At 32.7% G+C, this 27,073-nt stretch overlaps 3 protein-coding genes and 1 pseudogene across 5 annotated transcripts; 2 read left to right on the top strand and 2 right to left on the bottom strand.

Moving 5' to 3' along the window:
• Positions 1-2,292: 2,292 nt before the first annotated feature.
• LOC105769199 (chalcone isomerase-like protein 1) lies at positions 2,293-4,160 on the bottom strand. The gene is made up of 4 exons (XM_012589684.2): positions 3,890-4,160; positions 3,292-3,514; positions 3,123-3,214; positions 2,293-2,494 (listed from the first exon to the last, which is right to left on the bottom strand). The coding sequence occupies exons 1-4, from the start codon at positions 4,095-4,097 to the stop codon at positions 2,361-2,363; spliced, it is 657 nt and encodes a 218-aa protein (XP_012445138.1). The 5' UTR covers positions 4,098-4,160; the 3' UTR covers positions 2,293-2,360.
• A 5,748-nt stretch (positions 4,161-9,908) lies between these two features.
• On the top strand, positions 9,909-13,575 carry LOC105769180 (serine/threonine-protein kinase STY13). Its single transcript, XM_012589652.2, has 6 exons — positions 9,909-10,590; positions 10,684-10,816; positions 11,703-11,898; positions 12,583-12,707; positions 12,793-12,951; positions 13,038-13,575. Exons 1-6 carry the CDS (start codon positions 10,460-10,462, stop codon positions 13,356-13,358), a joined length of 1,065 nt encoding a protein of 354 aa, XP_012445106.1. The 5' UTR covers positions 9,909-10,459; the 3' UTR covers positions 13,359-13,575.
• Positions 13,576-14,519: 944 nt separating this feature from the next.
• Positions 14,520-18,196, top strand: LOC105765656 (golgin candidate 6-like; annotated as a pseudogene).
• A 651-nt stretch (positions 18,197-18,847) lies between these two features.
• On the bottom strand, positions 18,848-24,522 carry LOC105769149 (uncharacterized). Of its 3 annotated transcripts, XM_012589612.2 has the most exons (15): positions 24,329-24,522; positions 23,763-23,902; positions 23,081-23,192; positions 22,869-22,985; positions 22,649-22,753; positions 22,427-22,510; positions 22,064-22,179; positions 21,871-21,972; positions 21,251-21,367; positions 21,117-21,173; positions 20,627-20,693; positions 20,472-20,525; positions 20,123-20,197; positions 19,494-19,541; positions 18,848-19,119 (listed from the first exon to the last, which is right to left on the bottom strand). In XM_012589612.2, the coding sequence occupies exons 2-15, from the start codon at positions 23,780-23,782 to the stop codon at positions 18,982-18,984; spliced, it is 1,212 nt and encodes a 403-aa protein (XP_012445066.1). In that variant the 5' UTR covers positions 23,783-23,902; positions 24,329-24,522; the 3' UTR covers positions 18,848-18,981. The 3 variants fall into 3 exon arrangements, with proteins under 3 accessions (XP_012445066.1, XP_012445081.1, XP_012445059.1); XM_012589627.2 differs by lacking the exon at positions 23,763-23,902; XM_012589605.2 differs by lacking the exon at positions 24,329-24,522 and having other exon boundaries at positions 23,763-24,296.
• Between the last annotated feature and the right edge of the window lie 2,551 nt (positions 24,523-27,073).

Raw genomic sequence — 27,073 nt, 5'->3', positions numbered from 1 at the left:
AACGAGGCACGGTTAGGGAGTATGTGCGGGAGTTTAATGAACTCATGCTTCAGATCTCTGATTTGAGCGAGAAAGAAGCATTTTTCTCCTTTACGGATAGGTTGAAACCATGGGCGAGGCAAGAATTGCAACGTCGAGGAGTTAAAGAATTCTCCAATGCCATGATGGTAGCGGAGTCTATAGTGGAACTTACTCCGAGAAGGGACAGGTTTGAATCTTCCAAGCCCAACAGGAGGGGCAATGGTGGGTACCATGAGGAGGATGAAGAGGGACAAAGCTATGATGGCAACGGTAGCAGTAGCGATGGTGATAGGAAACCACGAAATGGGAAGTGGAGACCTAATAGCCCGAAAGAAAAGAGGGGAAAGTTACGATACTACTTTTGCAAGGGACCGCACATGAAGAGGGACTGCCCAAAGGTTTCTTCAGTTTCGGCTATCAAGAGAAATGATGAGCCGGAAGAGGCGAAGCCTATTGAGGGAAAGCCATCGAGGGTCAATTCGATGGTGCTCATTCCTAAGGAAAGGAATGGAAAAGAAGGGTTGATGTTTGTAGACATCAATATTGCGGGTCAGAAGCGGAGTGCTTTTATTGATACGGGAGCATCAGACTTGTTCATATCAGAGAAGGCGGCAAAGAAGCTTGGTCTGTCGATTAGGAAATCAAATAGGAAGATCAAGACAGTAAATTCTGAGGAGGCCCCAACTTTGGGAGTAGTTCAGAATGTGGAACTACAAATCGGTGAATGGAAGGGCAAGGAAGACTTTGAGGTAATCGAATTAGATGATTACGATTATGTACTTGGCTTAAACTTCCTTGACAGGATTAAAATAGTTCTGTATCCATACGCCGATCAAATTCATATTTGTACTGGTCCGTTAACAAAAATTGTTGTGCCGGTGCATCGAGATATGAAGGTGGGGGCAAAGGTGTTGTCGTCAATCCAACTAGTCGAGGATGTTTCGTATGGGGGGAACATTAACTCGATAGAATGGAAAGTTACGAAAGCTCCTTCAGAAGTGTTAGTGGCGCAAGAGTTCGATATGAAGCCTGCAGATTCGACTGTAAAGCCGACACCTTTGGGAAATGTGGGTTGTGCATCAGGCATTCAGAAAAAGGGAGCGATGCAAAAACAGTCGGGACAAGTAAATGCTGCGAGTAAGGTACATTGCGAACACGTTGATAGTGTTTTGAATTCTGACTTGTTGGCTTGGCAAGGTCGTAGGGGCCCTTTCAAAGTTCATGAGCAATGAGGCCAAGGGACTGTGGGCAATACGAAGCCAAGGTGTGAGAATCGAGATGATTCAAAAGGAAGCAAGTCAAAATTTGGGCAAGTTAGTGTGGAGACTTCTTGCAAACGAGATGTACCAACGAGTGCAACGGTTCAAGTAAAGATGCGACGGAAGCCAAGGCAAAGGTTCCACAAGAAGGGACAACCTGATTGCAAGACAAGTCGAGAAGAAGCCAAGGCAACGAGAGGGTTCAAAGTTGAATCAAGTCAGTGCCATTCGGAAGTCGCAACGAGGGCGTTGCGAGAATGGGTGGGGGAGAATGTCACGGGCCAAAGTGCAAAGCCCGTGACCATGGCACAAGATCGCCCATGGAGGTCTATCGATAAGATGGGGAACATTTAGCCCACGAGAGTGGCCCGATTCGGAGAAATATTGGAGAAGCCTATCAGTTGAAGCCTAGTTGGCCCAATGATGAAGACATGGCAACTTAGGCTAATATGGTAACTAATCTTAGAAGATAGAGGGAATCATATCTTGTAAAGATTAGATTAGATTTGATATGGCATATCTTGTAAATCCCTAAAATTAAGGGATATGGTTAATCTCGTCCGTCGATGTAAATATATCTTGACCGTCGGTTTTGGGGGAGCTCAACTATAAATAGAGAGCCTCCCCCTCATTTGTACTCATTCCATTGTATTTTGAATTCTTAAGAGTAATAGAGTTCTGAGAGCATTTACTCAAACACCTTGTGTGCATTCTTTTCTGTGGCTTTCTGTTGTTCTTTGGCTTAGCTTCTTTTGGCATAAATCACTTCCGCTCTTCAATTGGTGCTTTGGAGGAGTTCTTAAGGAATCCTCATTTGAGTTAAGGCTGACTTAGGCGAGTTTGGAGCAAACGGATCGCCTAAGGCCGCACGGTTTACGAGACGAAAGGTCTAGCCCCGTGACACTAGGACTTGATTGTGACAATCAATTAAATGTTAGAAATGTATACATTCACATCTGTGTAACACATATCTCATATTAATACGGAATCAATACTAATATCATATTCACATTCATAGCCATTGTTGCATAATCATAGATCTTATTAACCAACAGTGCCTTCTTCCATAAACCTAGAAATTTAGAAGAGGGAAATCAAGGAGATCCCAAACTTATCTTTGGCATCTTTGTCAAGTGGATCATCTCCTATATACATGTTGATATAAGCCCTGCATAGAAGTTCACTCTCAACCTTGCTTATCACTTCGCCCATCACTACAAACCATTGGAAAAACATGTCACATTTCTGCAATTATTATTTCATCTAGAGATGGCAAAACACATATCGTTAGACAAATTCTAATCTAATCTATTTTTATTGGACGGATTTTTTCTTAAAAAGTGCATACGAGATGGGATAAGGTGGATTTTTTTGGGAGATAGTGGGTATGGATTATGAAACGGTTATAGTAATTATTTGTCTCATTTCACTCCACCTCACCCCACTTTCTGAATTTATCATTTTACCCTTATATATATAACTATTGTTAAAGTAAAATTGTAATAAAGTGTCAAGAAAAACTCATATGTTTTATGTGTAATTTTTTTAAAGAAATATGTTTAAATACATACTTTGCTTTAAAAAAGATTGAAAATATTAAAAATAACTAGCAAAAATTAAATTAAAGTGAGGTAGGATGGGACGGGGTGGAGTTGGGTTAGGTTGGGGATGAATGTATCAAACATTTATGGAGGTGGTAGTAGTTTTTAAGATTATACGTCCATAGTAGAGCAGGGAAAGTGGTGGAGTAAATCGTGATAACTGTGGAGCAGTAGTGAATTTAACAAAATTTACCTTCTTTCCACTCTATTATCATCCCTAATTTCAATTTCAAATACTCACCTTTTGTTTCAAGAACAAAGCCTGGAAGTCGAGAAATCTCAATAAGAGAACCCAGTGTAAGCTTGATATCATCTGATGCTTGTCCCATAACCCTATCATCAATAGAAAAAGTTAATTCAAAACTCGGATACTTAAAGAAAAATTAAAAATCGGAGCAACGAGTTATTACTTGTTGGCTAGCTCATCATTCTTCTTCCCACCATTTAGTTTCTTGATGGATGCTCCTAGACCTTCCCCAAAGTTCTTTCTCACCATGCTAATGGTGAGGCTTGAATACACAATCACCAACCTTACCATAATTTCCACATCACTGTTGATCACCATTTGATAGAGCTCTTTTGTGGGTTTTTCTAGGGCTTTCTCAATCTTTGACTTCAACAGAGCGTACATTCCTTTAAAAAAAATTTAAACAATGACATGATTCACTATTATGCAATACAATCATTTGAGATAAAAGTATCATAGAAGTTCTTAATATAAGAGTCGAATGCATTTTATTCTTTCTATTCAAAAATTTGACAAATTAGTCCATGAATATTAGATCAAAGAGTAAATTGACCATTCTATTAAAAATTTATTCATTTCCATAATTAAAATTGATCACTGTACATAAAAATGAAGAATTGTAATTATATAGTTACTCTATTTGTCATGTTAATTTTTAATAATAGAAATAGATAAACTTTTTAATAAAAATATTAATTTTTTTAATCTAACCTATAAGAAATTTTTAAGTAAAAGTAAGTTCCATGATTCATTTGATTTACCATAGCTATAAACCTTGATGCCCAATCCAAACATGGATTTCTTCCTAAGACCAACACAATTGAGCTGTTTCCCATCATCCAATTTAACAGGAAAAGAAACCCCAGTTTTTGGTTCAACTGCAACTTCCTCAGTTCCATTTGTTTCCTTTTCATCATTGGTTACTTCTTGAGTAGCTTTGGCAATGGTATTCTCAGAGCTGGTCGCCATTGTTGAAAACTTAAAATAACTTTACAACGCAAATGGAAATTAAAAACAATAACGATGGTTTTATGTTGGTGTGGTTGCTTTGAAAATTTGAAGAGAACCCAAAGGTTTATATAGATGGAAGATGTAAATAGGAAGATAAGAAACACATTTGTCAGCATTTTCATCTTACTGGCCTACCTTGGTATCAGCATCAGATAAAAAAAATCGAAATTTGTAAAGAATTAGTCACACATATCAAGGGGGAACACATCTCTTATGAATCCTGACTTGTCAATATTAGATTGGTTCTGGGTTTTGGCCATTTATGTACTTCGAAGTGCTCAATCCACCTTCACCTATCAACTTAAACAAAATGGCACATTTTCAACTTATTAAAACATCAAAATCCACCAATAACTCTTTGATTTTTACCATCATTCATTCAAGTTTATTAAAATTGTAAGTATTTTCTCCTAAAATTTATCAATTTAAAATTTTAATCAAATTATTCTCATATGATGTAAAATACAATTGATAGAAAATTTTGACAGAAAACTATCAACGATAGTAATGCTTAAACTAGAATTTTTTAAATTGAAAAATAGTTGGATTGAACTTTTAAAATTTAAAATACAAGGACCAAATCTTAAATTCTATACAAATACAAGGATTAACAGCACCTATATATTATAAAAATTATCATTTTTAGGTGATGAAGCGATATAATATCAAAGTATCACGTCATCACATAAATCAAAACTGAAAAAGGTTGTCAAATTTTGATAAAGAAATCAAGGACTGAATTGAAAAAAATTACCAAATTTAAAGACTTTTGAAAAGTGGTCTCTAATATTGAATGGGCCTTTACCTTTGAACTTTGGGTTTCAAAAACTGGCCCCAACTACATCCCATGTGTTCAATGAGAAGCTCTACACTTGCATTATTAATCTCTCTTTTTATTTTGGAGCAAATTTTAAGGGTTCATTATGATACATAATATAGACTTAAGTTTTCATTAATCTATTCTAGCTAAGAGAAATAAGTACTAAGATAATAATTAGATATAACTTTGATTTAGCCCTACTTAATTCTATCTATATTAATTATTATTGTTATTTGACATAATGTGAAATTTATTTTTAATATTTACATATTTTATTAATTTGATTTTTTAGTTAATTTGATGTTTAATCTTTAAAAAATAAAATTTGATTACATACTTTTTAAACATGGTCGAATTGTTATTTTTTCTTGAAATCTTGATTAAAATGTTAAAATTTTAAAATGGCATGCATAACAATTCATATGTACTTCATGCTAATTTTTTTTATTTTTTTAATATTTTTTAATATGACATATAAAATAAATAGTGTTATGCCAATATAAAATACATGTGGACTACCACGGTTACACGGTTGCGGGTTACCATGCGAACATTGTTAAAAGAATTAATGTTTAAGTCAATATTTTCATTAAAAATAATAATTTAAATTTTTTAAAAATTAATTTTTAATAAAATACTATTATCTTGAGTAATATTATATTTTCAATGGGTGATGAATTTTAATTATTATTTTGTTAATTGGCCATAATAAATGTTCTACATAATTTTTTTTAATTTATTTTGAAATGTACGAGAAGAAAGAGTTAAGAAGTCAACGGCTGACGCATTCTTACTTTTTCTTTTTTCTATTTTATTTTTGTATTTTTGCTTTGCACAATCCAAAAATAATTTCAACAAATTTTTGCATAATTTTTAGTGGCTTCCATTAATTCCTCTTTTTCTTCCTCACCGACAAGGTTGACCTCGTCAAATAACTATTTCTTTTTGGATTTTATTTAAAAAGAAAAACTTCCTCAATTTATACATCTTTTATCAATTTGACCCGTAATTTTTTTAACTAAATTTGGTCGTCAATCTTTTAAACAAATTTGACATTTCAAAAAAAAAGACCAAATTGTTATTTTTTAACAGAAATACAGACTAAAATGTTAAACTTTTAAACATGTCATCCTGCATGACAATCCACGTGTACTTTGTGCTATCTTTTTGAAAATTTAATAAACTTCTTTTTTGGATAATTTTATAATTTTAAATTATTTGTTAACATAACATATAAAACAAAGTAGTGTCATGTTAACATAAAGTACATATGGAATCCAACATGAGTTGCTATGCCAACATCATTAAAAATTAATATTTTAGCTAGTATTTTCGTTGAAAAACAATTCAAGTTTTTTAAAAGATCAATGGTCAAATTTAGTTAAAAATAAAATAAAGACCAAATTGACAAAATATATAACTATTAAGGGCTAAATTTATTATTAGACCATATTCATCGAGGTTCAACATCGTTATATACGCACGAAAATCACATATTTAAAACACATATATATGCTTAAAATAATATATAACAAATAGTGAAAGATAAGGTTTGAAAGTAATAATAATAAAATATATCCAATACATACGAAATTTAGATAAAATTTTAAATTGTAACGTAAATTATTTTAAATAGATAAATATATATGCTAAATAATTAAAATAGATAGTTTAAGATAAAAATGAAATGAAATAAACATTAGAATGCATATAATTTAATTTCTGTATAAAAAATACTATAATATTTCAAATAGTTAAAAAGATTTAAATTTGGCATGAATAGACGATTGAGTTTTAGTTCGATTGGTATGAGCATTGTTACCAATGTAAGAGGACATAAGTTCGTAGTGGCAGAGCCTGAAAATTTTTTAAGAGGGGTTGGAATTAAATTGTATATTTTTACGATAGTAAAAATATAATTTTATCATTTTAATAGTCTATATATTTATAATTTTTAAAGGGTTAAATCAAATTTTTATCATTTTTTGGGGTAAAGTGTAAATTTACCATTACTAGTTTAAAATTTTATAAATTATAAAAGGGCCTAAATTAAAATTTTACCATTTTAGGGTGACCATGATCCTCCACTATGCTCCGCCGCTATAAGTTTGATGCGCTGAAGTGCATTATCTTCCTATTTATAAGTTGAGAAGGGATTATGAGTAGTTTTAAGTATTACGTTAAAAAAGAACAGATATAATCCGAACCTATAATGAGATTGTAGCATGTAATGAAATAAAAATGAAAAACCTTGACTTCTTATTTCTTTCTTTTTATATTTTGAAATTATAATAATAGTAAAAAGAAAAAGCTTTGTTGATTGACACGTCATGAATCTAAGGGTAAATCAGGAAATTCGTGGAAAAAGTATCAATTAAGTAATTACGTGGCAGCTGATTGTAGCGTGACAGACTCAAAAACTTTGGAGAACACTCAAAAGAAGTCAGAGAACATATAAAAAAGTCAACGGTGTTTTTGTGATTAATTAATAGTCACCAGAAAACATTACCAATACTAAGGTTGATTTTAGTTGAAATCTTTAATGTTGACCGATTAAGTTTGATATAGATGGGATCATTAATTTCCACATCAATAAAAACTTGAATTTAATCATAAAATTTACTAATTTCACTTCACTTAATTTAAATCCGAATGACTTTAATTTAAAATGATCCGAAATTAGAATGTTTCAAACCTAAAATAATTTGTGTAAAAATAATATAAAGTGACTTTAAATGATACGACTTAAAAATTTGATTGATAAGCCTAAATTATTTGATTTTGAAATTGACTTGAATTCAAAATGATACAATAAAAAACTTTCAAAATTTTAAAGACTTGAATTGATTTGACCTAAATTAATTTGATTTATAATAAACTTTCACGAATTTAGTTATTCGAGATTGCTCCACAACTAAGGATATATGGACACAGATTATACCAATAGACAAGCTCAACTCATTTTTCTCGGGAGACTTGCATGAATGGGTTACAACTAATCTAGAGAATAGTCTTAGATTGCAATTGGCAATCTTTCTTTGGAATGGTAGCTTGGCGTATTTCAAAGAACTGGAACTTATTTATTTTTCAGGGAATAATGTGGAGGATTGAGAATTTAATTAAAGTTTGATACAATTGGGCTAAACAATATACCCCTTCTCTTAAGGTAAATGTTTCCAACTGGCATGTTCCCTTATCAGCTTTGCCCATGTTCAGAAACTAGATTCAACTGAACTCTGATGGTGTTGTAAAAGATGATTCCAATTTTGCTATGATTGGGGGAATTCTATGTGCTGGATACGACAAATGGATTCTTTGGTACAACCAATTTGTGGGCATTTGTTCAATTTTAGATGCTGAATTGTAGGGTATTTCAAAAGGCTTGATGATTGTTATTGATGAAGAATTTGACAAGATCTTTATTTTATCAGACAGTCAAGAAACGGTACAAGTTGTTCAGGGGAGCGTTTCAAATGTATCGAATTCCACTTTAGTTTAAAGAATTAAAATACTTTTGACAAAAATGGTGCAGTAATCGATTCAACACACTCCCAAAGATTATAATAAAGATGCTGCTAGGTTAGTGGTACTCAACTTTTTGAAACTCCCACAAACAAATTTGAATGTATTTCTAAATAGTTTGTTGTAATGAATCCCATCCACCAAAAAATAGAATTATTAGCATTTAAATATTATATAATTTTTTAATTCACAATAATTAAAATTAATATAAACACCATTATCATTATTCATTTTATGTATATATATACGGCTAATATTTGAAATTTAATACAAAATCAAAGTAGTCTTTGTTGGACTATATTTGGCAGTCAATCAAGGCTTAATAAAGGCCTGAAGAAAAACGCTATAATTTTTTGTTGTTTTATAATTTTCTTTTTCTTTCATGTGATTCATAGGAAATAAAAAATAAAAAAGGCCTTAAAATGTTATTTAAATAAATTATATTCTATAATATCTATACCACTTATATAAAGAAGTCTCAAACTTTTACAATTTTTTTAAGTTCAGCAATAAAATTGAATATAATTGTCAAGTTCAGATATTAAAATAAAAAAATATTAAAACGGATTTAATTGTTAAATTCAAATATCAAAATAAATAAAAAATATATGTACAAAAATAGACGTGGTTACCAAATTTAATGACTAAAATTATATTAACCCTTTTATTCTTGTGTGGTATTTGTCTTTTAAAATGTTCAATATGTGTTTTATTATGGTACATAGTGTTAATATCATTAGAGATTGATGAACCGATCAATAAAATTTCGACGGTAAATTTATTTTCCCAAATCATGAAGTTCACTTGGATAGTATGATATTAAGTGAAAAATTAAATAAATTAAAAATATTAAATTAAAAATAAACAACTAAACATATGATTAATGAAAAGAAATAAACACTTTAAAAGATGATCATTTGCTCAAATGGACAATATAATTACTTCATTAATCATATCTACTTTATGATGATGTTAACGGTTTTACTTATGTGAGTATAGTATTATTTACTTTATCTTTATTAATCATATATTTATTTAATTTATTTTTATATAATTTTTCATGTAATGTTATGTCGATTTAATGTTTTGAAAAAAATTTACATCTTCAATTTTCATTAATTAATTTAGTCATTCACTAATGGTGTTAACATTAGGTACGGTAATAAAATACATATTGATAGGAAGATAATAAAAGACTAATGATTAATCATAATAACCAACGTCCTTCAATATTAATAATAATACCCTGTAGTTAAATTGAAATAAAATTTTTAATATATTTAATAAAAAATAAACAATGATTTTTCAGACAAAGATTGAGGAAAGAAAAAAAGAGGACATAATAGTGTAGTAGGTAGTTTCATTTTCATGTCATTTCCATTACAGTACATGAATATAACCGCGTTGAAAATAAAAAGCCAAAAAACAAATCTTCCTTACACAATCTTAAATAATCTCTCTCTCTCTCTTCGTCTTCAATTAACCAGTAACCACATCCCATCACCCATTTCTCGATCCACTCTTTTCCCAGAGTCCTTCATTAAACTCTTCTTTTCCTTCTTCTTTACATAATTCAACTATTTTTTTTACTTAAAACAGCTCACTTTTTCCACCCTAAAAAAATACATCTTTTTATTTTAATTTCTCTTTGTTTATCTCAGTGTTTGATTCTTGTTTAAAGGGTCTTTTTTTTTTAAAAAAAATTTCTTGTATTTCTCTGTATTTTTATATATGAAATTTTGTTTTGTTGGGAGTTTTTGACTTTTGTAATGGGTAGTTCTTGATGGGTCTTTTTGGATCTGAAATCCATGATTTTTGGGATGAATCTTTGAGTATTAGTACTTTAATGTAGGCGAAAGCTATGAAAAAGTTTTTTTTTAAATAAAATAAAATAAAATGTGGGATTTTTGAAAAAGGGATTCTTTTTATTTGATCAATAAATGGTAGTTCTTTAGTTATTATTATTGTTATTTTAACAATGGGATCTGGAAATGGGTTTTTTTCAACTCAAGAGTTCAATTTAGATTCTAAATGGTTAATTGATCCTCAACAGCTTCTTGTTGGTCCTAAAATTGGTGAAGGTGCTCATGCTAAAGTATATGAAGGAAAGTAAGTAAAAAAATTTTCTCTTTGATTCTAGCTTTTGATCATTTAATACTTGTTATTACTTTACAGTTAACTTATGTTTTGTTGTTTTTCTAGATACAAGAATCAAAATGTTGCTATTAAGGTCGTTAGAAGAGGGGAAACCCCTGAAGAAATTGCAAGAAGAGAAGGAAGGTTTGCAAGGGAAGTTGCAATGTTATCCAAAGTTCAACACAAAAATCTTGTCAAGGTTCAATTCCTGTGGCTGAATTTTATGTTTGTTAGGTTTATAGTTAATACGTTATCGATCGATATCCGCAAATCCGCAATGTTTTATGTCATACTTAAGCCGAAATAGGTTGATATTATCTATGAATATCTGCGAAATCGGAAAGTTTTAGGTCATATTAAGCGGCAATAGGCGTCTGTCTTAGCATATTGTGTGCAGGTTTGTTGGATCATTATATTTGTTGGTTTCCGTCGATTGATATCCTCGAATCCACATAGTTTTATGTCATACTTAAGCCGAAATAGGTTGATATTGTCTATGAATATCTGCGAAATCGGAAAGTTTTAGGTCATATTAAGTGGAAATAGGCGTCTGTCTTAGCATTTGGTGTGCCGGTTTGTTGGATCATTATATGTGTTGGTTTCTGTTTATAATCAATACATTGTCGACTGATATCCGCAAATCCACATAGTTTTATGTCATACTTAAGCCGAAATAGGTTGATATTGTCTATGAATATCTGCGAAATCGGAAAGTTTTAGGTCATATTAAGTGGAAATAGGCGTCTGTCTTAGCATTTGGTGTGCCGGTTTGTTGGATCATTATGTGTTGGTTTCTGTTTATAATCAATACATTGTCGACTGATATCCGCAAATCCACATAGTTTTATGTCATACTTAAGCCGAAATAGGTTGATATTGTCTATGAATATCTGCCAAATCGAGAAGTTTTAGGACATGTTAAGCTGCAATAGGCTTCTGTCTTAGCATATGGTGTGAAGGTTTTTGGATCATTATATATGTTGTTTCGGTTTATTGTCGATGAATATCTGCGAGTCTGAAAGTTTGAGGTTTTGTTAAGCGGAAATAGGCTTGTATCTTAGTGGAGTTTTTGTTTATTTTTCCAGTTTATCGGAGCTTGTAAGGAGCCTGTTATGGTGATTGTAACTGAGCTTCTACTAGGTGGGACATTGCGTAGATACCTTCTGAATATGCGGCCTAAATGCTTGGACATGTGTGTGGCGATCGGATTTGCGCTCGATATTGCTCGTGCAATGGAATGCTTACATTCCCATGGGATCATTCACCGGGACCTCAAACCTGGTATGACTATAACTTTTTTCTAACAGTGCTTATATGTCTGCACTAGTTGCTTGCTTTGAAATATTAGTGTACTAGGAAATGGATTGCATTTTGTCCCCTTTTCTCAAAAAAGGGAAAAATAGTCCTTGTACTTTAGATTAAATAGCAAACTGGTCCTTCTGGTAATATTTCATCCATTCTTACTGTTAAAAACTGCCCCTTGTACCTCATGCTGAGGTACACATGGCATGCCGCATGTCACTATCTGGTTATTCCATCAGCTACGTCAGTTTTTAACAGTTCAAATAAATGAAATTTGTAATAGAAAGGACCAAATTACTTTTTGATCTAACGTGCTGGGAACAATTTGCCCATTTTTATGTAGAAGTGACAAAATGCAATATGACTCCTGGTACAAGGCCTCCTATGGTTCTTTTACCAAAAATTTGGTTGCTTCTATGTATTTTGCTACTTGATGGATCATTAGTTTCATACCGTATAAGCATATCTCGTGGAAACTCTTGACTAACAGAGAAGAATCGATTTTATAATGATTTTTCATCCTTACCTAATGAAAATTTCCCTTTTTAAACTGGCCAAAAAATACGAATACTGTAATTTAGGAGGACAAGCTGAGTCCATGAGATATTGTGTTGTCGACTTTAATACGCTTGCGTGATCCCAATAAATTCTGTCCTATTGTAGAGAACCTGATATTGACCGAAGACCATAAAACAGTTAAACTCGCGGATTTCGGTTTAGCCAGGGAAGAGTCATTAACCGAAATGATGACTGCTGAAACCGGGACGTATCGTTGGATGGCTCCAGAGGTAAACTTAAAACCGATGTTTCTTTCTGTATAAACTTTGGGTTTTCTTTTACATTTGTGATGCTTAACCTTTACATACGTAACAGCTTTATAGCACGGTCACGCTAAGGCAGGGAGAGAAAAAGCATTACAATCATAAAGTAGACGCGTACAGCTTTGCTATCGTGTTATGGGAACTCATCCATAACAAGTTACCATTCGAGGGCATGTCGAATTTACAAGCCGCATATGCAGCCGCTTTTAAGGTAAAATGAATAACACATAGCCTTGTTTTTGTACCGATAAACTAAGATGGGGATGGTTTCTCGAGTTTTAACTTCGTTATTTTCAGAATGTTCGGCCTAGTGCTGAAGACCTTCCGGAAGATTTAGCAGCGATCGTGACTTCATGTTGGCAAGAGGATCCGAATGCTCGACCCAATTTCACTCAAATCATACAAATGCTATTACACTATCTCTCGACGGTTTCACCACCTGAGCTGGTAATGATGCCTCCGAAAAGAACAACATCCGAGAATGTTGTGTTCCCGCCGGAATCCCCGGGAACAAGCTCGTTGATGGCTGCTAGAGATGATGTAGTGGAAACCCCGAAAACTGTGGACGGAGAGGATAGGCGAAAAGGTTTCTTCTTCTGCTTTAACCAGTGTTATTGATCCCCTTTGAAGACACAATTTTGTATTTCAAAGGGTATTATTATCACAAAATTAAAATTTTAGGGAAGTTAAATAAAGTAAAATTAGCATAAATTGCTTAGATATTAGAAAGAAAAAGTGAAAAATAATTGTTAAAATTAATCAGATTAATTTAGTTCATAATTGTTAAATTTGCACATTACTTTTAAATTAATGGATCAAAGAACTTTTGGTGGTAGGGTTGCTTCCATTTTCATTTTGTTTTAAATATTATTATTTCATATAGAAGATATCAGTTAATCTATTTTTACTATTAAAACTGGTCTTTATATATCAATATGACCACTTATTGTTCTGTTAATTTGAGAATTTTGATCAATTAAAATATATTATATATTTATTTTTACTTTAATTTATAGTTTTATATTTCACAAAATTGAGAATTTAAACTAATCATCGATAAACACATAATTTTTTAATTAATTTTGCCAACTATTGTTTTTAAATTGGCTTAATATAACATTTGGTACCTAATCTTTTTTGTTTGATTTTGTACTTGAACTTGTCCAACGTTTTACAAATTACTCTAATATACTAACAATGTTATTTCTTTTATGAGGTAGTAAAATAATCAATGTATGACTAACATGTGGCAGATGATATGAATTTTTTGTATTTCACATGTTCAATTACTTTTAATTCTATTTGTTTAATTAATTATTTAATTAATTGAAAATAATGAATTTATTTTAATTTGAGTTTTAAAACTCTTTTTCTTATTTAATATTAATTTGTTAAGAATAGCTCAATACTTATTTTTTAACATAAATTTCCGCTAACACTAATAATATTTTTGTAGCATAATAAGAAAAAACACTGCTAGTGTTTTGCTTAATTTGTATAACATTTAATAAATCTGGTACCAAACTAGAAAAAAGTGTCAAGTTTAGGTACCAAATTGAGCTAAAAATGTTTAGGTACCAAATTAAAAAAAGTGCAAAGTTACAATACCAAATGTTATATTATATAAAACGATAAAGTTTAACAATATTACTCGATTTCAACTTTTATGAAAAGACTTTGGTGGGCCCAAAAGACCAGTAATACGGCACCGTCTTATTCTATTATATTTGTATTTTTTTCCTTCGCTCAAAGATCGGAACATCACTTGACAAAACGACGATGAAGGTCCACATGAAACGCAGATCCGATTTCATTCTCTTTTTTCACTATACTTGGATCATCTCCAGTTTTTGAACAGTATGTGTCTATTTGTTCAGTAAGGTTAGCAATTGCATTTTTGCAGGCTTTCCCGTACGCATGGGTGTCTTATACTTGGATCATCTCCAGTTTTTGAACAGTATGTGTCTATTTGTTCAGTAAGGTTAGCAATTGCATTTTTGCAGGCTTTCCCGTACGCATGGGTGTCTTATAGGATGAACGTGATGATGTTGAAATGGTTTGTGATGCAATGTTTATTCTATTTGTTCCTCTTCTTGTTTCTTGTATACTGTTTCTCACTAGTGCTTGTGCTACCTCTGGAGAACTTTGATTCAGCAGTTTGCTGTCAATCAAGAATATTTTCGTGGCTTTTTTACGACCGTTGTTTTGTGGAGGAAAACTATATTCAAATGGTCTTCAAGGAGGAATTTGTAGTTCTCAGATGTATTAGATTTATTAGTGAAGGATTAAAGGGTTCAGTGATTAGCCTGAGAGTGGGATGATCTAGCTCTATGATCTGTGTTTATGCTTCTAACTTGTTATTTCCGGGTTACCTCCCTAGTCCCTATTCACGACCAAAGAAGTTTCTGGTGATTGTTCTTGGCAAATAATATTGCAGTTTTGTTTTCTTCATAAACCAAATATTCTTGTTTACCTTTATCCCACAATGGAAAAAAGATTGATCCAGAATTTCCTGAAAATGGAAAAAAGATTGATCACCATTCATTCCCTTCATGCAGGTTCGATGGGGCCCTTGAAACTCTTGTTAGTGCTTTGACACCAATTGATCATGCAAAAGGGCCTACGAACGAGGTTCAGCCAGCTTTAATGAATACTGATTTGCTTTCCCAAGAATCAGAGAGCATTGCTCTTCTACTGAGTTTGCTGGTTAGAGTTCTTTGTATCAGAGAGCTCCTTACTTGACTCGTGAGGCTGAGGTGAACTTTTGGTTTGTTTAATCCCCCTGTATTCAGCCGTTCAATATTTGATTGCTGCACCTGAACCTTGCTTAATATATTTGATTGTAGTCTTCGAAGGTGCATTTGAAAAGATTTTTGGTATTATTAAGGAGGAAGGAGGTTCTGAAGGGGGTGTTGTTGTGCAGGTGATTTATTTCATTTAATTTTTTCGAGTTAAGTGAATTTATGCTGGCTGGTTTGCTGTTATACCACTCTTTTTTTATTTTTTTGGCAGCTTGTGTAGCTAATTCACGCATGCTGTGTATCCTAATTTGCTATGATATGTTGGAGCAATCTATAAATGAAAGAATGTGATGCTTATATTGTTCTTGAACAGGACTGTCTCAAGCTGGTGAACAATCTTCTTCATAGTAATGCATCAAATCGGGTTTACTCCATGTTTTATTTTCATCGTTACCAATCTCTTTTGTGAGGGTTTATCTGCTGCTGATTTTAAGTGGGTTTTAGGTAGTACTAAGGGAGACTGTGGGCTTTGACCCATTAATATCACTCTTGAAACTAAGAGGAAGTGCTTACAGTTTCAGTCAACAGAAGGTTAGATATTCAATTGTTTATAGCTTTATGTGGCTTCTGTTTTTTCTCCATGATATCACAAGCTAACAGGTCATTTGCTGTTCTTCATGAAACAAACAACATGCCAGTAGACAACTAAAATAATCAGTGCATTGGAGACTGTTAATTTGTTGATGATGGGAGGTTCAGAAGCTGATCCTCAAAAAGACTTGAACAAGATCACCAGTAAAACGGTCCTAGTTCAGGTTCATTAGGAATCATTTCTGCTTCAATTAAATGCCTAAGAGCTATCTGTTTAACTGATAGATTATCTTGTTTCTGGTTTTCTTGATTGTAGAAAAAGTTGTTGGACCATCTGCTAGAAAATGTATTGATCCTATGGAGCCAGTTAAATCTTAAAGCTTTACTGTTGGCTTGGTCCATCGATGAAATTATTTAATTATGTTGTATGTATGGCAGCATGCTATTACATGGTCTTGCATTGAGTGAAAGCAATGGTGATCTTGAGGTAACCTAATGGTCTCATGTCTCCATTCCGCATCGTTAACTTAGTGAAAACGGACGATACAGAGATCATAAATTTGGACCATCTCATGATATTACCTGAAGTTTTTTTTATAAATATCGATATCCATCATGTATGGTATTAGATTTTCTTCATTCTAAATGGCGAATACTGCCTGAGAATTATCTAGCTCTGATATCTTAAAGTACAGACTTGTTGCGGGGCTGCTAGTGTTCTTACTTATATTCTCAAGGACAATTCTTGGTGCAAAGAAAGGGTATGCTGTGACATTTTGTTTCTCTTTTACACTTGCATCTAGAGAAAACTGCTAACTGCATGCCTCGATTTTTCTCTAATCTGATTTTGATGGAGATTGTGCAGGTCCTACGAATTGAACTTGAAGCCCCAACTCCATCCTTCGGGGCTCCAGAGCTACTATTGCACCGTATCGTTAGGTACTTGGCTGTTGCCTCTTCCGATAAAGATGGGAAGCCAGGTTTCTCGTATGTTCAACCAGTTATGTTGAAACTGCTCGTCACTTGGCTAGCAGATTGCCCAAGTGCAGTGCAATGCTCCTTAAATTCACGTCCCCACTTAACGTATTTGCTTGAGTTGGTTTCAAATACATCATCAACCGTGTGTGTTATGGGGTTGGCTGCATTTATCTTGGGAGAATGTGTGATTTAAAATAAATCTAGTGAAAGCGGAAAGGATGCTATTACCGTAGCTGATGCCATAAGCCAGAAAATTGGTCTTGCATCATACTTTCTAAAGTTAGATAAGATGCAGAGAAGCTCCCTTTTCTCATCGGCAAAGTCAGCTGAGACCCATAAACCGCTGACTAGATCCGCTGCTGCTAGTACGTTAGAGATTGAAGATGTTGCCGAGGATGATATCTATCTCCAACACTCGTGTTAATTAGTTTTCACCTGTCTCATATCCTGCTTTCCATGTGCTTTTCATTCCTAGAAACTTCTTGGCCGAAATGCCACTTTGGCTGAGAATTTGGCAAGGGCAGGTGGGAGTGGGAATTCTCAACCTGAGCTAAAGGCGGGCAGCGGCTCAGACCGGGTCCAAGTAGAGACACTTCGTAGAGATCTTCTGGAGGCATCACAACGGGTAGAGATGCACGAGGCAGAGAAAGCTAAATTTGAATCGGAGGCATCGACATACCAGAATTTGGCCGGGAAGCTGGAGTCTGATCTTAAGAGTCTTTCAGATGCTTACAATAGTCTTGAGCAGAGCAATCACCACCTCGAAAAACAAGTGGAAGCCTTAGAGAGTGGCAGGGGGAAGAAGCGAAGCAGAGCTAAACGATTTACTCGTGTGCCTCGGTCAAGAACAGAGCAAGGTGGAAAGACTAAGTGCAGGGTTATGGGAACTAGGTGAAGATGTTGATAAACTGCTTGAAGGTATGGGAGATGATACGGGGCTTCCCGAAGATGAAGAGGAAGAAGACTGATGGAACATGGATTTGCCTGGTTTATAGTTTGTACATAGCATGTGTAGCTGTAGAATTGGATGGAGTCGTCTTTGTTCATTCGGTTTCTATAGACGTTTTCTGGATATCTATGTTACTTGGGCTTGGGTACGACTTACGAGTATAAGAAATATATACCGCATACAGACCTATTTATTTATGTGCTGTACTATTCGTTCAAGCTCGATCAAAATTTAGGAGGATTTAGATAAAAATATTAAGTTTATTTAAAATATGAATTGAGCTCGGATTTAAACATTAAAGGTCTGAGTTTAACTCAGCCCGACTCATTTTAAGTTTATAATATTTTATATTATATTATTTTTATATATTATGTAATTTAGAACATATTAAAAAAATAAATTTATATGTATAAAATTATTAAATATAAAAATAATATAATATAAACATTTTTAAAAAAAAAAAAAATAATATGAGCGGGCTTAAAATAGATTTGGGTTAATCTTTTATAAATATGATCGAATTTAGATAAGCATAAAGTATGTTAATATCATACTTAGAGTTGGTTTGAACCTAACCCGACTCGACCCATGAGAGATAGACACGAATATTTATCAAATAGGGATACTTTTAAGAAAAACAAATAGGATAAATCTCAAAATTATACATGAATTTTAATTTAATATACAATTTAATACATAACATTAATTTGGTGCAATTACATAAAACTTTGATTGTGGTTCAAATGTATACATGACACTTTAATTTTGATTCATTCATACACATCTAAATAAATAAATACATCAATTTATTTTTATATTGAATAAATATAATTATATGTGTATGCAATATAACATAAAATTATGCTATATCAATAATTGTATTAATAATTTATGAGAATTGAATCAAATTAAAATTTCACGTATAAAATTGCACAAAATCAAAATACATTTATAGAATTACACATTAGACTAGAATTTATGTCTATCTCCTAAAATCAGAAGGGTCCATCCCATAAGTGATATCGGTAGTACTAATCCCCATTGATTCATAGTATGCTTTCTCTGCATCAGTCATCCTATTTTGGAACATGCTCCATTCTTTCTTGCACCTTTCCCTAACCTGCCACAAACAACAATTTTCAAGTAGCTATCGTCAATAACAGTTATAAAAGTATTGTGAAAGTCTTTGTCCTCTTTATTAAAAAAGAGTAAATTAATTACTATACATTTGTCAAAGAATAAGTTGATCTTTCTATTAAAAATTTTATCTATTTCTACTGTTAAAAATTAATTCTTGCACGTCAGCATAAAGTACATATGATATGTCACATATTACTGTTTAGTTATTCCGTCAGTTATACTAGTTTTAACAATACAAACGAATGAAATTTTTAACAAAAAAGATTCAATATACTTTTTGATAGAAGAAGCAATATACAATCATTATGAAAACCCCTATATTTATGTGTGGCGAGGATGGGGTCGAAGACATACCCCTTTCCATGGTGCCAGTCCAATGTCTTCTTGACCCATGGAAAATGTCTTGAAAAACAAACAAGAAGAAGGTAATATTATAGTGTACAAAATGGGAATAAGTAAATAATAAAAGGGTAATCTACATTCAAAGTTATTGAACTATTAGTAAGTTTATTTTTTGGTTATTAAACTTCAAAAAGTTATAAAACGGTCACCAAACTATCCGGATATTTTCATTTAAGTCACTGAGTTGTTAAAGTCACTGCTGTATAGCCTTCTTCGTTCTCACCTCCGACATCAATCGAGTAAACTTCGCCCTCCTCTTCTACAATTTAGTTTTTTTCATGAAACAACTTTGAACATCACTAATCTATGAACCAAAATCCAAATAGCTTTCTTCTACTTGTCGATGAGTATTGTTTCACCGAATTGATGCCAACTCGTCACTCGAAGCTTGCCCAACCGAACTTTAAAAAAAATGACTTAATAGTCCAGTGACTTAAATACAATCATTCAAATAATTCAGTGACTATTTTATAACTTTTTAAAATTAAGTGACCGAAATGTAAACTTACTAATAGTTTAGTAACATTGGATTTATTTACCCAATAATAAAAAGAAGGGTTTAAAAGGGGGTTTTAAGATACCTGGTTCCGTAGAGAAGGAATACCTTGATGTACAATCCATTGAACGTCTACAACACCTATTTTCTCATGTGGAGTCTGTTTTATTTCACACATTATCAGCAAAACTCCTTCATTCTATACATGTACACACATATTGAGTAAATATTACCGGATTGTGATTCATTACGAGATATTATCCGCTTTAGAAGTGTTTATCATTTTACGTATATCTGATTCATATTTTGCAAATTCAGATATTCTAATTATTATCTGCAACAGATTTAGAGAGGACATGAATATTAATCTTTGAATATCCATATCCGAATCTATTTTACACAAACATACGAATAACTATAAAGAAGTTACTAACCTCGACACATCTTCTAAGATAAAAATCGAGACCCCATCCGTGAACCAAATCATTCTGGCATTTCAAACAAGAGTTTATATCATAAATCAGGGCGGGGGGGGGGGGGGAGCTGAGAAAATGAACATCCAATTGAGATTAAAGCTTAATCAATTTACCTGAATCATGTGCCAAACACATCGCCATGCATTCCGAGAGAACACGGTAGCCATGATCTCAACAAATCTGTGACCAACCATGCAATGCAACAACATATTAGCAATATGTTTAAACATCATTTTAACAAAGAAACGAGTATACTATCTTATATATACTTCGGATTTGGTGTGAGTGTGAGACATGGATAAGTGTCTATGATACGTTCAAATTTTCCAAGTGTTTTTCATCCGATCTTATAAGGTTTTAAAATTAGGATTGAAGTTGAAGGCTAAAGTAATAAATAAAATTTGAGATGACGCAGGTTCAGGTGTGTGTATATATATAAGTATAAATTTAACTCGTGAGAAACAAAAAATTGCCTACCCTGTTACCATCCTTGCCACTAAACTCATGTTCGAATATGTATTAAATACGGGTGTTTGTCACAACTACTTTTGGAAAAACGAATACTCAAAGTAATAGCATATATGTATTAATAATGTTTCATACGCTGCACATGGAGGCAAATGCAAATCGGTACACCAACCAGTTCTCTCTTGAGTTCTCCTGAAGAAAAAAAAACCTACATTAATTTCCATTTTCAACCTATGTGGGACGTAAAAATATCGGTCAAACGCTCTTACGTGTGAATTTCAGTGTCGTTTCTCTTCATTGTCATTGCCCATGTCAACCCAATACTATCTGGATCTAACCCCGGTTGGGATATCTCTAAACCATGTTTCCTCACAATTTTGATGTATCTGAGAACCAAAAGAAGTTTCAGTTTATTTTCACATTACTTGCACATATATATATGTAAAAGTATCATGGAGTCGGATTGCATTCCCCTATATTTAAAAAATGAGTAAATTAGTCTCTATATATTAAATAAAAAAACAAATTGATTATTCTGTTAAAATTTTTTATCCATTTTACTGTTAAAAACTAGCCTCTATATATCAACATAATGTACACATGGCATACCATGTATTACTGTTTGATTACTTCGTTAACCACACTAGTTTTTACGGAAAGAACCAATATGCCCTTTGAAAATTTTTAAGTAGAGTCGAAATGCAATCGGATTTCTAGTACAGAGGCCTCCATGCTATGTTACTTGGACTAAGAGGGTAAGTTTCGTTTTTTTCATTTGGAAAATTATATCCCTATACTCAATACCCAAATATGCGGGATACGAGAGATTGAAGAGTCGAAGCAACATAGTTTTTGAATCCAAAGAAAGACAAGGAAGTTATGGACTTACTCCTCTGCATTAAAGTGCTCCACACCGAGATCTTCATCCCATATAAAGATGTAATCATACGGTGCAACAATGTCGGGGTGCAAAAAGCGCTTCGCAAACCACCTTATAAACATTTCAATGGAGTTTGAAATGCAACATAAACAAGGCTTATATATACTACTTATAAAAGCTAAAGGATTAGTTGCTTGCTAACCATTTACTCTGCTTTGGAGCACTCACGTGAATAGCTCTCTTTGACCACTCAAATTCATCCCATTCACTGGTCACTCCATCATAATGGAACAATACAATTGTGAAGTTGTTTGAGAACTGTCAACGTTTTAGGAAAAAGAAAAAAAGAGTATATACATGTGAGGCCAGAGATAGCCAACAATATGCACATACATACACACACATATATATAAATATGCTATGCTACTTGGACTCGGGTGTAAGCATTAGATACAGGTATGAAAATGAACTTATAGGACGCAAAATGACAAGTCAAAGTAACATTGCATATACATGCGCGTGTGTGTGTGTGTGAGAGAGAGAGAGAGAGAGAGAGAGAACCGGCCTTTTTCACAGCTGCATCTATGTTGTGTTTCTGATTATAACCAACGGTGAACGCTACAAGATACTTTGGTTTGATGGTTAAGTCCTGCAAATGCAACCCCGGATTATATCAGAGAAACAAATTTCGAATACATACAGATAAAGATAAAACATCATTTGCCTCAAACATAGCTGACACATACCAGATTAGCATAAATACAAAATATAGTATAAAGATGCATACCTCATCCGGATGACCCCATAATCGTCGAGGATATATATCAGACCTAGACGAAAGTATACCAGGGGGGAGTGTTTCAGCACCCTTTGGATTTGTTGGAGTCCATATCTGCCATAATTAAGGAACTACCAGTTATTATTTTTACATTAACTATAGAGGACAACGAGTAAAACAAATTCACATCATTCATTGCAGTAATCATAATAATAAAAGGGGGATTTACCTTTGCTCCTTTGGCTTTGTTAGACCCGACCTTATTAGCCTTGAGAGGGTTCAAAGCATCGAATAGTGCTTGAGTCGAAAGACCAGGATATTTGCTCTCAATGTATGTAAGATTGATCTAACCAAGATACATATGTAATGAAATAAACTTGTCATTCAAGGGACTTAAAAAACAACTACTGTAAATGTAATGAAACAGTAAGTGAGTGTAACCTTAGTTGAAGAAAGCTTTGGAGATATTATTCCTAAAAAGAAGCCAAAAATAACTCCACCAAATGTTGTTATAATCAACCTCATTGTCTCATTTGGTATCCTAACATTACCACTGCAACACAACAGAGGTGCAATGCAATTCAAATTAGTACCTTTTTAGGTGTCAATTCAAATCTTTTCAACTAGTAAAAGTGCCAATACATTTAAGGTAAAAATATTTCTGGAAGTCTTTATACTAAGAGTCAGATTATATTTTACTCTCGCTGCTCAAAACATGGGCAAATAATATAATTTACATTTAATCAAAGACCAAACTAATCTTTTTGTTTAAAATTCCTTTGTGACATGCCACTTGTAACTGTTTGGTTATTCCATCAGCTGCGTCAGTTTTTCTAACCTAAAAGAACTAATTTACCCATTTTTAAGTAGAAGAGGCAAAATAAAATCAAGCTTCTAGTATGAAGTTTTTATGATACTTTTACTGCCTTTCTAGTTTCTAGTACAAGTCTAATGTAAATATTTGGAGACGATTATTAAATGTATTTAGAATATACATGAAAGTTCATATTCATATAGTTGTATATCTATATCCGAAAATGTGTATGATAAAAGTATATCGAGAAAAAAAAAAGTGGGAACAATATGAATATGAATAAGATAATAACTTAAGAAAAAGCAATACCTTTTCAAAGGAACTCTCATTATGGAAAGGATCTTAGTCTACTTTTACCAAGATTAAATTGATATCCAACAATAGATGAATGCACCAAATGCCTTCATCTAGGGTTTAAATTCAAACTACAATAATTTGACAAACCAGAACTGAAAAAAAAAAGTTTTAAGGGGAAAAAACATGTTAGTGGTAAATTGAGGTTTGAGAAGTGTAAAACAACATGCATGAAATCTTATTGTAAAAAGAATTTCCTTTTTTTGATGAACCAATAAAATCAACCAAAACAAGCTTCAATTTTTCTTGATCAACAATGTCAATAAGCTAAAATAACACAAAAAAAAAGGGCATTTGAAAACTCAAAACACCATACATGAATCAAGAAGAGAATTTATGTTCTTCCTAAACCTGAAAATGCACCCAAAATTTTACATTAACATAAAAAAAAAAAAAACCCAAGCTAAGAGAAATCCCAAAACCAAGAAAAAAAATCTCAAACATTGAATTTAAAACACACACAAAAAAAGTTGATTCCTTTGGAAGAGAAATAACATAATCTAAAGAGAAAAACAACATACTTGGAACCAAAACGACAATTCTTAAATTGGGTTTTCCTTAAAAGAGTGAGATCAAATAAAAAGTTTGAAACTTTGGGGAACCAAATAAATCAATCAGCCGCCTCAAAAAAATGGTCCCCAGATTTTGTAGCAAACTGTTAAAAAGGTTTGGTTTTTCTTTTTAAATCTTATTCATTAACCGATTCTGTTTGTCTGAGGTGCCTTTGATTGACAATTGGTAATCTTATCAAAGGGTTCAAAGTGAGAGACCCTTTATTTGATGCTAAAAGGAAATGAAATCCATATATAGAAATATAAAATTTGATCTCATTTTTGTTGTTTTTGACCATATTTGGAAGAGGAACTCTTTGGTCTTATGCTTTTGATGTTTACTTTTCAAATCGTTGAATAATTGTTTATTCATTCTAGACTTTAAGTAGACCTTTCCTTAGTATTTATATCATGATTTTACAAAGGATCAGTTGTAAATTCTTTAGAGTTTATTTTAAAATATAAGGACCTATTTGATAGAGGGTTGAAAATTAGTGATTTAAGTTGTTATACTTGTTAATTCAAAATAAAAATAATTTTTATAAAAATGTGGAATAAGTAGATAATAATTGTTTATTATTTGATAGAGAATATTTTTAATTAATTTAATTTTATATTATATTATAGTATTCTGTTTAAATTTTAATTTTTGTTTCAAATAACGTTAAATGCTTTTTGTTTCAAATCTTTTATCTGAATGGGTCGTTAAGAACACAATCTTGCTTGAGATTCCTTAATACGGGTTATTTGCTCCCCTCGTGGCTTGCTTTCTGTCAACTATTTTTATCTTCTAGTGTCACGGGCTACATATCAAAACTCATAATCATTGTACATAGAAAGTTCCAAGGAATTCAACTTATTAAATGAGACTCATTTGATTTGTTTGAACTGACTTGACTCGTGGAATATACGGAGAAACTCATCTATTTGAAACTTTGGTGGCCCAATTAAACACTAGTAAAATTAGAATAAGGATGCATAGAGTTTAAATCTCTTAGGACTCTTATATTGTAGATAGACAAAATCTTGTCCGTCTATTTAATCCAATCTATACCGTTGGATCTGGGGGAGCTCAACTATAAATAAAAAATTTCTTCTTAATTGTAAACCTTCAAAGTAATAAAATACTTTTCGAGAGTAGGCCGACTTAGGCAGGATTTGAACCCAAAAAATCACTTAAGACCGCGAGATTTGCCATACTAAAGTTCTAGTCCCGTGACTCACTGCCTTCTTCATTACTTCCAACATTTTTCTTCATTTTCTTGCTTCAGCCTTCTGATTACTTTGGAGAGTTAGGGTATTTATCTGTGTATCCATACTATATTTTCATGTTCAATTGATAGGGGAAGACTTAATCGACAAATCTAAATTGATCTTGTTATTGCGATTGGAATATGTTAATGTTAATTGAGGATGAGGATTGTGTAAACTAAGTGAATGGAAGATACTTTGCTATGCCTTGTGATATGTACATTTGTTAGTATATTGTTTCAATTGCGGATGCATAACAAGATGTCATGTTATAACATGTCGTTGATTTATGTAATTGTTTTAAATTTAGTTGATAATGTTGTTTATCGGTATGCTCTTGACTTATGAATGTATAAAGTATCATTGGATCATAGTAAAAAACCATTGAACTTTAAGGAAAGCTTAATGTGAAGATTTATATTTTGTGCATAATTTATAAGAGTGAAGTGTAATTTAGTGGATAATATTTGAGTCTCAGCATGATCTCCTTATTGATGTAATGATTTTTTGCTTTCTAGACTTAATGATATGTAACTAGGATTAAATTTTACTCAATTCTTAGCCTTGAATCTTTGTTTATTGTTTGCTTTAAACATTTTTATCACTTGGTATTTTTGCAAGGCTTGTCATATCATAGGAGACTTTGTGGCTTTTGAATTGAATTTTGTTGAAAGGTTTGGTGTTATTTAAGATGTTTAAAAGTTGTTTTCAATTATCAAGGTAGTCATATTATGATTTAGAAGTTAATCATACTTGAATTTGCATGATTTAGTTGTGTTTTATAATGTCTAATGTGTTGGAATGTGTAACACCCCTAACCCATATCTGTTGCCGGAATAGGGTTTTGGAGTATTACCGATCAAACATACATAAATTTCAAACATTTCGTATCATATAATATTCAAGTCAGAAATTAATTAAACTCATACACACTGTCCCTTATTTGAGCCCTCGAGGCCCAAAATACATGTTAGAAACAAGTTGGGACTAATTCAATAACTCAAATTTTTTTCGAAAAATACTAAAAATTTTCAAAGCTGCAAGGTTCACACTGTCGTGTGACTCACACTGCCAAGAGACACTCCCATGTCTTAGGTCGTGTGGACATTCGAAATTGGGACATACGACCGTGTCCCAGCCCGTGTCCGTGCTCGTGTAACTCTCTGACTTGGGTCACATGGCCAATCCACACGCCTGTGTGCCAGGCCGTGTACCCTTTCGAAATGGCCTCGTACGCCCGTGTGCTAGCCGTATGGCCCAATCACGCACCCGTGTGTTTGGCCGTGTGGACTCAAAATTTACCTTAAACAACAAGTTTACCATTCCCTGTAGGCTTGGATACTAAACAATTCAAAAATCATTCGTTTAACCAATTCAAAACACAATAAAACACATTCAAATCACGTTAAAACAATCATCCTAGGAGCTTAACCAATGTACCCTCACCAATGTACCCTCATTGGT

Source organism: Gossypium raimondii, chromosome 7 (genome assembly GCF_025698545.1).
Source record: "Gossypium raimondii isolate GPD5lz chromosome 7, ASM2569854v1, whole genome shotgun sequence".
In the NCBI taxonomy this organism is placed as follows: domain Eukaryota; kingdom Viridiplantae; phylum Streptophyta; class Magnoliopsida; order Malvales; family Malvaceae; genus Gossypium; species Gossypium raimondii.
This window is presented reverse-complemented; position numbering and strand designations above follow the sequence as displayed.